The sequence below is a fragment of the Danio rerio genome, chromosome 15 (genome assembly GCF_052040795.2).
Source record: "Danio rerio strain M-AB ecotype USA chromosome 15, GRCz13ab, whole genome shotgun sequence".
NCBI lineage: Eukaryota > Metazoa > Chordata > Actinopteri > Cypriniformes > Danionidae > Danio > Danio rerio.
In genome coordinates this window covers 30,213,802-30,228,251 of record NC_141035.1, presented here as the reverse complement: position 1 = coordinate 30,228,251, position 14,450 = coordinate 30,213,802, and the positions used below count along the sequence as shown (strand labels likewise).

Sequence of the window (14,450 nt, the reverse complement as noted above, 5' to 3'; positions counted from 1 at the left end):
TTTTATTTCAGATTATTAATAAATTGCTCCTATTATTGTTTTTTTTACTTCACTAAAATATCCTTTTTGAGCAATTAGCAGGCAAAATTAACTTGCAGAAACACTTTATATATATATATATATATATATATATATATATATATATATATATATATATATATATATATATATATATATATATATATATATATATATTATATATAAAATAAGGAACTACTGCATTTAACAGGTGTTCATCTGACTTAGTTGTGCTGTCCTGTCCTATTAACCCAGAAACTGTACTGTACTGTACTGTTAAAGTCCCCATGAATTGGAAGCTGCAGTCGTTTTTTTTTTTTCGTATTGTGACATTTCTTAGTGAAACGGAATTTTAAAGAAGAAAAAAAGTGGGCGGAGCTTGTTTTTTCTATCTGGGCTGAATGGATGTTGTAAAGTAGGCATTTCATTCAGAAAGATCAGGAAAGGGGTTTCAGGAGAGATTACAACCTAACAGACTCTTCCTGCTTACCATTTCTCTTTGTTATCGAAACTGTCAGTTGAACCTGCGTGCTTAAGTATGTTAGCCATTCCCATTACCTCAAAATCACATAATCCGCTAATTTAACTGAAAAAAAAAAAAACAGTTTTAATTCAAAAAAAGAAGTTTATTTCAGATTTCAATTAAAGATTAGAAGAGCAGTTTTTTGTTTTTTCTTAACAACACGCACAGATAAATTGTTCACCACAAAACTGGCAATGTGATCTAACAAGATTGAATTGTTAATTTTGATGTTTTGGAGACTTTAACTGGTTTTGCTCTGTTTTTATTTTTAAGAAAGAACCAGTTTATTAAAGTAGTCCATTTGTGATTTATACTTAATTAATTGCACGAAAGCATTGTTATAAAATAAATGTATTATTTTGTATTAGAATTTACTATAATGAAAATAAAAGGCCACACTTCATTTTAATGTACAATTCACACTTAAAAAACAATTGACTAAGATTTCTAGCTCAAACTACATATTAGATGATTCTTAATAGTTCGTAAAGTAGTAATTGGGTTTAGCAATGTAAAAAAGATCACGCTTTACAAGTGCTAATAAATAGTTAATAATAATAAGCCAGTAGTAAATGGTGTGAATTGGTACTCCAACTAAAGTGTTCTAAATACAAAATTGGTTCTAAAAAGTTTGACTATTCACAATAAAGAGATACTCTTGTATGTTTTGTCAGTGTTTTTGTAGGCCTTACAGAAATCTTAAATAGTTGTTATTCACTCCTCAGCAATTATTCTCTTTAAAAGGTCTAAATTATAGTAAAAATTCTCAAATTAACAATGTGCGTTATTTCAAATGTTGCACACACTGCAACAACAACAACAAAAAAATACTTCGATTTTTTTGCTTTCTAATACAACTAACCAAACATGCTAAAGTAAAGTTACATGTACTGAGCCTTGCTTTATAGTAACTGAACAACATTCAGTTTATGCTTAAAACAAGAACAAACCTCTGTAAATGTAAATATCTGTTTTTGTTTTTTTTTTGCATAAGTTTGCTTTTTTGAGAGCTATTTAAGTTTTTCTAAAGTAGTAAAAAGTACTAGTTTTGTGGGATGTGATATTTTGAATTTAATTTAGTGTCATTATTTACACATATTGACATTTTGTTCTCTTTGACATTTTCTTGTGATTTTAAAACTACGGAAACCTTTTTTTTTTTCTCATTGGCTTTGGTGCATTTCTCACAACACAATTTACTTTAACTTTAACATTTGCACAACAGTTATTGCATTTCTCAAAACAATTAGTACAAACTGGAGTTGATAACCTGCAAAAGCGTGTCACTTGCTCAAAATAGATAGCTCATTCCTCAAAAGCAAGTAGTCATATCAATGAAAGTGTCAGTGTCATCAGGATGAAAAGTCTTGACACCATTGTTTATGAACAAGATAGTCAAATGGCTTTGTCATGTTTTCATTATTACAGTATACATTTTTTTTTTCCAATGCAAAAAAATCAGATTTTGGTGACACTTCCTGAAAATTTTGCACAGCCATTTGAAAACTACAGTAAAGTTAGTCATCACTGCATTTAGTGAGTTATCTGAGTACAAGACACTGAATTTGTATGTTTCACATTTTTACTGCATATTCTCTTTGCAATTCTAATGTATTTACAGCATTGTGCAAAAGAATAAAAACACCTTTATTTACAACAAACATAAAATTCCTTTGGGTAGAGCTGTGCACAACTCTAAACAATAATGCAGTACATATTGGAACTTAACCTACAACATTCATAGGTCTGTAAATAATTCATCAAATTGTTCAATTTAGACATTTTCAGGAGAAAAAAAAAAGGTATACATTTTTTTCAATTAAAATTTGCTTGACAGAGTTTGACAACTAGGTGACCAATTTTGTATGTAATGACTCGGGTAAAGAAAGACTATTAGTTTTATCTGGAATGACTATTCAGCATTCACAAGTTTAGTTAATTTTGACTGACATGACAAAAGCAAATAATGATGTTATGAAACAGCAGAGAGTTATATGAAAGCAATTGATGCATGTCCAAAAGCATTTGCAATTTGTTGGAAGGAATGAGAAACTGCTACTGTGTTGTGCACACATGACTAATTGTTTTGATGAATGCTTTAACTGCTGTTCAATTGTAAATAGTGTTGTGAGAAATGCACCAAAGCCACTGATAAAAACTGGAAATGCAGACTTTTAATGCACTTGTTGAAGTTTTAATGTCGTGTTTTGAATTCACATCACAAGAATCATTCAGAACATTTTGCTTTGCAATAAAGTAAGTAAATATAAATTTTTACGTAACCTCTAATATGCACCATATAGTGACTAACAGCTTATTTTATGTATTTGTAGTATGTGTGTTGGCCCTGAACTGTACCTAGCTGTTAGGTCCTACAGAAGCTGTGAAACGCTGTCATTGTACACGATTCTGCTACAAACCCCCAAAGACGCTTTCTCAATGCCCTTGCTCATTTTTTAGTGGCAGAACAATGGGCACATTTTATTAGCAGAGCAACGATCTGCTAGATGCATCTGCAGGTGTCTGCCCCGAACTGGAACAGCATGCTTGGGTTAACGCTCCCACACAAAGCTTTGCACTGTTTCATTACGAGCCACTGTTGAGGTCTAGAGCAGCCTAAGGTGTAGCTCTCTCTGCTCTGCTGATATCAGGGCCTCGCCGTGAAAGAATGCGCCACTCCGTCTGAATGTGTCTGTGGCGGCAGGTCTGGCCAATGGAGGCTGTTATCTGCATTCCAGGGGTGTCTTATTTGCTGCACGGTAGTGAGAGGGGCCGAAACTGTGGCAGGCTGCATGTAACGGATACCCTTGTGTCAGCTGTTTCCTGCACGGCTGCTGACAAGGCCTCCCATTCACAATCAGCCCTTTCTCTCCCCCCTGCAATGAATAAGTAATTATTCGGTATAGGAGGCAGGATACTTGGACTGGCCTATTGAATGTGGCAGCAGCAGGTAAAGTGATCAGCCGGGCCGTAACTCTTCCTGCGAAGCTGTAACCTTAGCTGCTGCCAGCTCTCTGTTTATTTAGCACGTCGGACCTGGTCTTTGTCCCGCCAGGGGACAGTTTGCAAGATGGGCTCACATTCGCTTCCATTCTATCACTTGCTGTAATATTTAATGACAAACACGGTTTGAGAAGCAGCTCTGGTAACGGGAGCTGGACCTCTTCAGCGGAGCGCAGGCTAAAGGACAGCTTGATCCCTGATGTGAAGGTGTAACACACGCCGTGACTTAGCATTTGCTTATGAGGGATAATCTTACTGTCACTCTTAGGAAGAAAAGAAACAGTAGCTTTTTAAAGGATTGAAGTTAATAATTAAAAAAATATATTCATTGATGTAAATACTATAATATTGGATACGTTCAATATTTTTTTTTATTTAAAGGTGCAGTATGTAACTTTGACACCCAGTGGTCAAACTAGTTATTGCATTTGTTTTGATGCAGGAATGCAAGCACAGGTTGCCAGATTGTGGAACAACAAGGCTGATTTGAATCGTGTTCTAAATAAAAGCAACAGCACCCGATAAAAGGAATGTTTTCTATATTAAAAAGTAAAAAAAAAACTTTTAAAGTTTTTGTACTAACCAACACCTCGAATTGATATATTAGAAATGGCTTCTATTTCATGCAGCTGAACAACAGAAAACTGACAATGATCACTTCAGGTACATCTCATGTGCCTGATTCAGTGTTAAATGCTAACAATGTGAGAATAAATGCCATTTTTCATGACTCTTATTTGCCATACCGCTGAAAGCAACAGCAAATAGTTCACCTTGAAAAAAAAAAACTTATTAAAATTGAACTTTGGAAGTAAACACATATCAGTGATTCAGCGTGTAATAATGATAAAGAGGTTTAATATGTATTATTTGATTATAAACCTTGCCTTTTGTTGAGCAAGTGCAAATTCTGTGCTCCTGAATGGCTGTATTTAAATTTCTGTCGTGTTTCGTCTGGTGCTACAGCCAAATTGTTAATCACTGCAAATCTCATCATGTAGCGTATTGGTAGGCCACAGGGTTACAATACAACTGCTCACCTAATGTTTACGTTTTTAATGTTTATATTATTTGCTAATTAATAACCTCATGTGGAACTCTGAATCTGCGTCTTCTTTCGGAGGCTGTTTCTGTCCACAGGAGGTCACGTTTCGGTCACGGGCGCATGCTTTGACAGCCTTTCTGAATGAATGAATGAATGAATGAATGAATGAAATATGCAGTTTTCCACCAAGGCAACCCGGGGTGCTGAAATATGATGGGCTAAACTAGCATTGGGCAGGTTAAAAGAACCAAAACAAAGATATTATCAAAGCAGAATATCTGACTTCAGCATTGTTTTTCAGATAAACAAGAATGTTCACTTAGCATGTTTCCTAAATTTCTACAAACATATTGTGGTCTGTTTATGCTTTAGAAGAGTTCAAAACTTACACACAGCATTTTTAAATCACCTTCGCCATTAAATTCATGCTCCCTTACGGTTAAAAGACCAATAATATAGTAATGCAATTAAATATAAGCTTTACCAAAGTGGTAAATGAATATGAAGCTTTAATAGTTTTCTAGTCCCTAAATTTGCCTACATTATGTAGTATACTTTCTTTATACAAAAGTGTAATATTAACTAGACCCAGTCAAATCCTAGTTTAAAGGGATAGTTCACCCCAAAATACAAAATTCTGACATCATTAACTGAGCGTTCACTTGTCACAAGCCTGTTTGTTTCTTTTTTGGTTAAACACAAATTTTAAAACATTTTGGAAACTGGTAGCCATTCATTTCCATATTATTTGTTTTTCTACTATCTTTTGTGTTCACTTGAAAAAGAAAGGCATAAAGCTTTGGAACCACTTGAAAATTAGTAAATATTAAGTAAATTGGTATTTTTGGGTGAACTATCCCTTTAAGTTTTAAGGTAAAATACATTTTAATAGTGCTCTAATTAACAAATTGAGGACCTCCCCATGTATGACAACTGTATTTTCAGCATCATTATTTCAGTCTTTAGTGTTACATGATCCTACAAAAACATTTTAATATGCTGATTTAGTAACTGCTCTTATTATGGATTTTCAAAGGATTGTGCTGCCTTATGGTTTTGTGGATTTTTTGTTTTGTTTTATAAATAATATATTGGCTATCACTTTTTTTCAGTTTAAATGAGCTGCTTTATGTAGTAATTTTCTTATTAGAAAATTGTGAACAACTTATCAACATAAAGGAAAATTTGAACAATTTTATTTTAGGAATTGTTTTTATTTTAGGGGAGGGACAAAAGTATGTTAAATGTACCGTATATGCTCTTAAAAAAAAAGAAGTGTGCGTCCGTGCGTGCGTGCGTGTGTGTGTGTGTGTGTTTAAAAAAATTTAATCTTATTAGTTACAAATTAATACATCTGGCATAACTTGTTTAATTTAAGCACATTTCCACTGACTTGGAATTTGTTATTTCACTTTAGTTTAAGCTAATTTAACCCAAGAGCAAATCTGTTTTACTAATTTTAAAAATCCTTACTGATCTCAAAAGTAGCGTTAGAATAATACCACTTAATATTACAAGTTAAAAATTATGAAAGTAAATTTATTCAATTTTACCAAACCAAAAAGTCATTTCTTGATCGCATTGGGATGTTTATCATTAGTATATTTTTGGCAGTGTATTGCCAACATTCTATTTTTTTTCTAATCAAAGAACCAAAACATCTTTGCTTTGAGTGCATCGGTCCATTTAATCACATTCAGTCTTGTGCATCCTGTGTGCTAGAGGGCAAACAATAAGTTGCTTTCTGCAGCTCACTTATAGGTCATTTGTATAACTGTTAACATGGGCTTCTCAATTCCCTATGCAGTCCTGCACATCTATAAATCTTACTGAACCAAAACTTTTAAACTATATTTGAAACTGTGCAGACTTTTTTTTACACCAAAATCGGTGCAGAAAACCTGAAAAGAAAGTAGGTCATTACAGCATCTGCACCCACCTATCAGCAGTGACCAAAAACCTAATTCATGCCTAATTCAAGCCATCTAGTCCATCAGATGATGAAATGATACTGGAAATATTCAAGGTGTAACATTTCAGTTAGATTGTAGGTTAAAACGCTTGACTTGCAGTAAAACTTCATGCATGCAGTATTTCAGCACTCTGATGAAATACCGCTGTCTCCCACAGAATGAAACCGTGGCTCTGCTTGACATCAGCTGTGTAACACATGAGTTTTGTGTCATTCCCATGAATAAAGGAGAAAGTGGGACACTTAAAATCCCCATCCCATCCTCAAGATCAGTTTCACCACTAGAGCTGGCTGCAGGCAAGCATGGCCTTTTGTGTGAAAGCTGCAATTAGAGAGATCCAATCAGGAGCCCCCTAGCATGAACAATGGCATAGTCTAAAATTACAGTCTTGCTTGGGGTCATTCTGTTTTGACTTCTAGCATTTGCCTGTTTTGTGGATGATTATCTATATGACCACTAATACAAAAGCCTTTTCATGAAGTGGACAAACAAGGGCTGTAGCATTGTTTCATGTAGGATGTTGCTCTTTGTAATGTTTTCGCTTGACTTGTTTTTCTCTCTTTTGTATCCTGCAGTCCCCCGTGTCTTGTTCTCTCTGTCCTTGCGCCAACCTCAAAGCGGGGCAAAAAATGGCTGAAATGTCCAAGGACAATGAGAAAGACAAAGATGGAAGCGGGAAAAAAAAGATCCCAAAGATCTTCTTTGGCACTCGGACTCATAAGCAGATCACACAGATTGCTAGGGAGCTGAAACGAACGCTTTACTCCACCGTGCCCATGACGATACTGTCCAGTCGAGACCACACCTGTGTCCATCCTGAAGTGGTTCCTCATGCCAACCGCAACGAACGTTGCAAGGAGTTCCTGGAGGCCAAGAATGTGAGTTGGCCCTTCCTCTGTTACATTGTGACATCGCAAGCACCTTCGAGCATAGGTTCTTCATTCATCTGTCATCATTAGAGAGATAAAAAAGTGTGGAGTTAGAGTTCATCGAGTTCAAGGCGTCTTATGAGTCGGAACCTTGAACTCTGTCAGTGTCAGAATTTTGAAAGACCTAAAGATAGACAGTAAATTCTTTTCACTTGGTTCTCACAAAACCTTTATTTAAATGCCTAGGCTGTAGCGATGAATCAAAAAGAAAGTTCTTGGTCGCAACAAATGATGTACTTGGCCCAAAATACCCATTATAATTGTAGTCTTTACTTTATAACAGCTCAACAAATAATTTTTTTTTCCACATATAGAAGGCATTCTTAGAATATTTTACTAAATAAATCAATTTAGGATCATTTAGATCATTCTGATGAATAAATATAAAGGACCCTACCATACACCCGGCGCGATAAAGCGCAAGACATGTTTTGTGTGATTTGCTGCTATTTGATACCAGCACAACTGTAATTTTCATGTTTTCCACCACGTTGTTTAAATAGCAAATCCATTTGCACCACTATGTGGACTCATGGATCTGTTGGTCTATAAAGGAGCATTGTTGGCACGTTGCTATTTTGAGCAACTAAAATAGACAGCTGTTGACGAGCTGAAAGCAGATGTAAAGGCCAACACAGAACCAGTTAGTTGTGCCTATGTATTCAAACGCTCACACATTGCTTATTACACACAGGATGTGCAGCAATACACAAAAATATTTACATACAAGAAAAATAAAGGATTAAAATGTTACAGAAATTATTATTTTAACATAAATATAACAACCACTACCTCCATGCCTTCTACATCTCGTTTTTTTTTTCAGTTCATGACAGTTTGCTTTTGTATAATGTTTTTTTTATTAGTAGTAGTATTATTTGTTTATATTTGTTTTAATAAAAACAAGTTTAGATTTATACACCTGTCAGGTTTTGGACCATAAGAGGCTGAAGAATAAGACGCGTGTTTTTTGACCACACTTCGTTATTTTTGTTCATTTATTCGTTTGCTGTTAGTAGATTAGTTTTAAAACAAATCTTAACAAACAAAATTAAATATGTAGGCTGTGCTGTGGAGTGCATACAACACCGTTTTCCTTATCTATAAAAGTAAAGGAGTAAAGTAAAGAGAAAGTAAAGAGGCCGAATGGAGATGGTTTGTTCCTTATCCTCGCGTGGCAGATTTGTTTTCGCTAGTGAAGCATTCAGTTTTTTTGACTTACAAATTCTGCCATGTAAATAGCAAATGCACCATGGTGTGACAGAACTGACTCTCAAAGGGAATGGGAGATGAGACTCTGGTTTATTTAATGCATGTATGCTCAACACAACCATAACTCATTAAGAGAATAAGCACAACCTTGTTAGACCATGCACCGTGGTGCAAAGCGAGTTTTTCCATCCTTAAAAAAGCAAAAGTGGATTTAGACATGCCCTTAATGTATTTTCTCCATGTGCGTTAGACTTTGCGCCTAGATCGTTAAAATAGAGCCAATTGACCGTTTTAACTGGAAGTTCCGGTAACACCTATAATAACTACACACTATGAATGTTAAGCAATAGCATCTAGTTAGTTGATATTTTGTTAAGCATTAACTCTACATTAATAAACGTTAGTAAACAGTTTATAACTGCAGCTACAAATACTGCATTATTGACTTATAACCAGATTTATAATGTGCTTAATAATTGTACTTTCATAATTTGTGACTGGTTGGTTTTTCATTACTAAATTAAGTATTGCATTATTTACAAACCATTTGTATTTAAGAGTAGTAGGAGGTTTTAAAGATCATTCAGAATGAGTTAGTAAATGATTATTTAACTATTAAAATTATACAAATTAACATTTGTATATCCTATTACTCAGGCATATAGTGATGGTTAATATGTATGATAATAAATGCTTTATTAACTCAACTTCATGCAGTTTCATGACAATCTAGTGAAGACTATTTATGCTTTATAAATACCTTATAAATGACAATTAAAGGCTTGGTATTGAATGAACAATAATCTTTGCAATATTATCTAGAGAAATAAAATTACTGTATAGTTTAAACATTGTTAAATAACAGGAGTGTCTAAATACAACATAAAATTGGAAAAACAACAATATAATAATTTAACAATATAATAGGATGCAACATTTCATTGATATTTAGCAATGTTTAAACGGTACAGTAATTTTGTTTTAGATAAGATTACAAAGATTTATTTTTTATTTGACACAGTTTCATTTGTGTATATTCAAGCGAATAGAAATAAATAAAGTAGTTTATTTTCTTTTTTTCTGTTTAGAATACAACTGAGCCTTAATTTGTAATTTTTAAGGGATTTATAAAGCATACATAGTCCTGACTTTAAAGTACAATTATTAAGCACATTGTAGATGTGGTTATAAGTCAACAATAGAGCATTTGTAGCTGCAGTTACAGTATAAACTGCTTACTAACTTTTAGTAATGCAGAGTTAATGCTTAACAGATAATTCATTCACTGTTTGCTAATGCTTAATAAATGGTTCATAGTGTGTAGTTATTATAAAGTGTTACAGAAGTTCCTAATAAATCAATAATTTTTCACTCACAGCAAACTTACTGTTTTAAGGTTAAGGATATTTTGCCTAAGCTTTCAAACTTGTACAACCAGACAAAGAATGCCATTCCAGAATAAGGTAATTTATAATAACCAAGAAAAAAAATGCACAAGCAGAAATTAATTGTTCACCTAAATAAATGCAGTCCCTCATTTATAATTTCTGACTAGAAATGGATTGAACCTGTAAACAATGTACCGATTACTTACCATTTTTAAATATGAATGATGACTTTCTTCATTCCAGAACACCCATATCATATATATTACATTCCTGAGGTAAGAAGACGTAAAATGAAAACCGCATTCTGTCTGAGCCATCCTTAATGCATTACTTAGTTTCATTACTTTCGATATAATTCTCATGCACTGACGAATTTTAAATTTGTATGTGATGATAATTTTGTGTGTGTGTGTATAGTTTTGTGTGTAATCTTCCCTGTTCTCTGTCCACTGACCACCTAAGTGTACAGGTCATGGCCTGTGCCCAGTGTCATCTTGGAGTGTTTGGCCTAAGTAGTGATCAACCCATCGTGAATTTGTTAGCCATTGAAAGTCTTGAACTGGATCTTGTGAACGGAGATTGACCTTCACTGTGGAACCAAACACCTGGTTTCCTGATCTTCACAGTGGCCTGCAGGCCAAACAGCAAGTGTGGCCACTTATTCTGTGAACCCTCTTCTTCTTTCACTGTAACACTGTCGAAAGAAAAGAAGATGAGCTGCCGACTCTGAAACACAAACCCTTGCTTTAAGGTTACACAAACTTAATCTCCATCACCAAAGCTGTGGAGAACAGTTGCAGGCGATAATATCCCCAATCAGTCATACAGACCTTTTTGTTGTGCAGCCTTGTCAGAGGCTTCAAACGCACTTTGTTCCAGCAGGAGATTCAGTATTGTCAGTGTTGCTTATTCTCTGACCATTGGGCAGCACGCATAATGATACCTATTACGCTGTCACCACAGGTGCCCACTCACCTGTCCACTGTCATGCTGCTGCACATGAAAGTGGGGGAAGACCATCCCGACAACCCCGTTCGGAAAGAGGAGAGAATGAGCTGTCGTTTTCCTCATTCTCCCTCGGGCCCCATCTCTTATATCCCCCTATGAGCCCCGCTAAGAGTCTTTATTCTGCTATCCTGGCCCTGCTGAATAGCTGAAGAGCGCAGGCTTTTCAGACACTTGTCGTTAGGTCGCACATCCCTCAGCGGTGCCATCATCACCTTCATAGGAGTTAGAAGACAGGGGGATAAAAATGGCATGATCGGGTTGACGTTTATCCCGTGCTTCCATTGATGGCTAATCCCTCTTTGAATATGTGTACTGGAAGCTGCTATCAGCCTTTCAGCAGGATGTTCCAGGGCTCTGTGAATTGCAAAACAATGCACATATGCTTCCCTTTTCTGCAGGCAAAGCCATACGTAAATGAACATAAAAACATTTATCTTGAGGATGTGAAAGTGATATCACTTTGTTTGTAGCAACAGATAAGGACCCATCTAAATACTAATTTAATGCAAAAACTAACCGCTCATTTTCATTTAGTGGGATTTACTGTAAGTCTACAACCATGGAGTTGCTTGCTTATACAGCTTATTTTGCACATAAAAATGTGCTTTGCCATTCTGCGTATGTTGAGACTTTCATTCATTTTTAGACATTCAGAGCAACTTGATATGAGGATTGATGTTGCTAACAGTTTTTTTTCTTATCATATTATTTTAATGTATTGTTATGAACACATGGCTTTGAAGTGCAAGCAGTTTGACAGTTAACTTCTGCCATTTGTTATTCTTACTCATTTACCCATTGCAGCAAAAGAACCAGCCTAACATTAGATATCTTACCAACTGCGCTTAAAGGTCCCATGAAATTAAAATAGTTTTTTTACATGTTATTATGAGTATGTTAGTCTTAAAGATATCTAAAAGCTAGTGTTCTCCAAAATAGTGACAAAATTTACGTTTAGAAAATATAAACCAGATTAAAAAATCTAAAGCTTGCAGTGTGTCACTTACACCTAAATGATTAAACTTTTTTTACAAGACGCCTCGTACAGTTTCTCATCAAATCTTGATCAATCAAATGCTATCTAGTATCTGACATGTCCCGCCCCTTCAAGATGTTTTTCATTTGCTTTTTATTTGATGCGCATGAGCTTAACCCCTCTCACTTGCAGAGCTGTCATAAAACATAATGCTATTGGCTGTTTTTTAAAAGGGGAGGAGCTACGCTGTCCCACCCTCTTTTTGTGTTTCACTTGAGATTACATTAAACATAGAATAAAAAATGCACATTTCAAACAGGACCTTTAAGGGTAACATAAATATGAGTTTTGTATTGTGCGTTCCACACTGGTAGTTTCATTTGAGCCTTTAAAAAAAGAGTTTTTACTCTTACATTTTAGTTCCATTTTAATGATTTGCTGTAAGGAAAATTGAAATAAATTTATTGTGATATTTCATTTCAATAAAATATGCTTATGTTAATGTCTTTTCAGGGTCGGTCATGCCGGTACTACCACAATGTCCATAAAATGCGTGATCAGAGCACTTTACAGTGGGTTCATGGTCTACACCAGGCCTGGGACATTGAAGAACTGGTGCGTCTTGGTGGTAAACTGCGGTCTTGTGCTTACTATGCAGCTCGGGAGCTCATGCAAGAGGCCTGCATTGTTTTCTGTCCATACAACTACTTGCTGGACCCCCTCATTCGTGAAAGTGTAAGAAGCAAACCATAAACCTTTCCATAAGTTTTATTATATAAAGAGTATACATAGTTTCTTCTAAGGATTATAGTAGGGCTGTTTTATTCATTTGTTTTTTATAGAATACTTCCAGTTTATAGTTTAAAATTGTAATGGGAATGGTCACTTTACACTTTAATATGGCATTTAACAGATGGTCACAGATATACGTAGCATTGTTTTGGATTAAAACAGCATTTTTGTTGTTGTTTTTAATGTTGTAATAAAATGATGATTTTTTTTCTTTCTGTACATTTAAGAATCCAGTTTTTTAAGAAAAATCACTCATTTCCACTAGTAATATTTTTGTTTGTATTTGCCATATACCATAATATTTACCATATCATAATTTTAGAATGATTTCTGATGGATCATGTTACACTGAGTACTAAAGTGATGCCTGCTGACCGCCTCCAAAGGACATGACAAAGAAAGAGAAGTGCTCACACTTTATTTGAATTATGTTCTAGAGAATTATAAAAAAAAAAAAAATATATATATATATAGCTAGCATTAAATAAAGAAGAACTTCCAGAGTCTATCCCAGTTCAGTGCTGGATTCAGCTAAAAACTCCTTAAAGGAGCAGCTCCAACAAGTAGAAGCTGTGGATTGTCAGCCACAACCTGTAAAGGTCTTTAATTTGTTAAAACTGAACCATGACATAAACTGTGTCTAGCATTAACGGTATGTTGTAGAAAGTATGTAAACAATGGCAAATGCTGTTTGACCGACCCAGCTAACAATTTAGCTACAAATTCATATTTATCCATCAAACTGCTGTAAACACCTCTCTACACTTTCCCTGCTTTTACATCTCAGATAATGAACTTACAAAAGATATTTGAATGTTTTATATTACTTACACATGCTTATTCAGAATATATGTGAAAGACATGTAACGCGTTGAGTTGGGTAAAAACAATACAGGATAGCTCGTCTAACTCGTGTTGCAGCAGAAAAATCAATCAAAGCTTACACAGATTGCACTCCATATCTTGCGCTTTATTATTCTGTCAACAGCATCAATGTATATTACAGAAAAATAACTTAATTTAAGCATCAGAAAAAAGTACATTAACATCAGTCCTGCACACATGCTGTTCTAGTGTTACATGCGTCTACAGACTATTCACACACACACACACATACAAAAAATGTTGAATCTCTCTTAAAGAAGCCACAACCTATTTTCAATCGATACAGACACTTGTCAGATTTTCTTTTAGAGAGCAGGCATAAGGTTCATCCTTTTTATTTTCTGTCTGATTAGGGCTCAAACAGGTACTGCTAACAGTTACTCTGACTGACAGTATTAACACAGCAGAGGCAAAGTGAGTGCTTGTGGATGCGTGACGCTTTCCTGGTGATGTGGAGCCAATCCGCGAACCACAGTACATTATGTTAGCTGACCAATCAGAGCCTCTTAAGTGATATGCCTTACAGAGGAACTATTAAATATGACAGTCGTTTTTTATGTTAGCAGAGTAGCTGCATATAATCAAAGTAAGATATTTGAAAAAAATTAGGTGATTTTCTACAAACGAAGCATGAGCATCTTTTTGTATCTTATTTGTATCTTATAAACACAATCAAGCCTTAAAATTACACTCTGACC

General features: G+C 34.9%; 1 protein-coding gene and 1 long non-coding RNA gene across 29 annotated transcripts in view; one reads left to right on the top strand and one right to left on the bottom strand.

Annotated features, from left to right (window-relative positions):
• The window catches only part of brip1 (BRCA1 interacting DNA helicase 1), a 112,888-nt gene that overhangs the window by 13,647 nt on the left and 84,791 nt on the right, over positions 1 to 14,450 (top strand). For all 28 annotated transcript variants that reach the window (XR_015508824.2, XR_015508822.2, XR_015508823.2 and 25 more), the window contains exons 7-8: positions 7,138 to 7,440; positions 12,589 to 12,810. Coding sequence is in view for 14 of the 28 variants with exons in the window: in XM_087283384.2 (XP_087139510.1) it covers positions 7,138 to 7,440; positions 12,589 to 12,810 (525 nt within the window). In the remaining 14 variants the exon portion in view is untranslated. The remainder of the gene's footprint in view (positions 1 to 7,137; positions 7,441 to 12,588; positions 12,811 to 14,450) is intronic.
• Positions 6,110 to 11,406, bottom strand: LOC147833694 (uncharacterized). The gene is made up of 3 exons (XR_015509574.1): positions 10,922 to 11,406; positions 10,298 to 10,785; positions 6,110 to 7,508 (listed from the first exon to the last, which is right to left on the bottom strand). It is a non-coding gene; the product is annotated as an uncharacterized LOC147833694 (long non-coding RNA).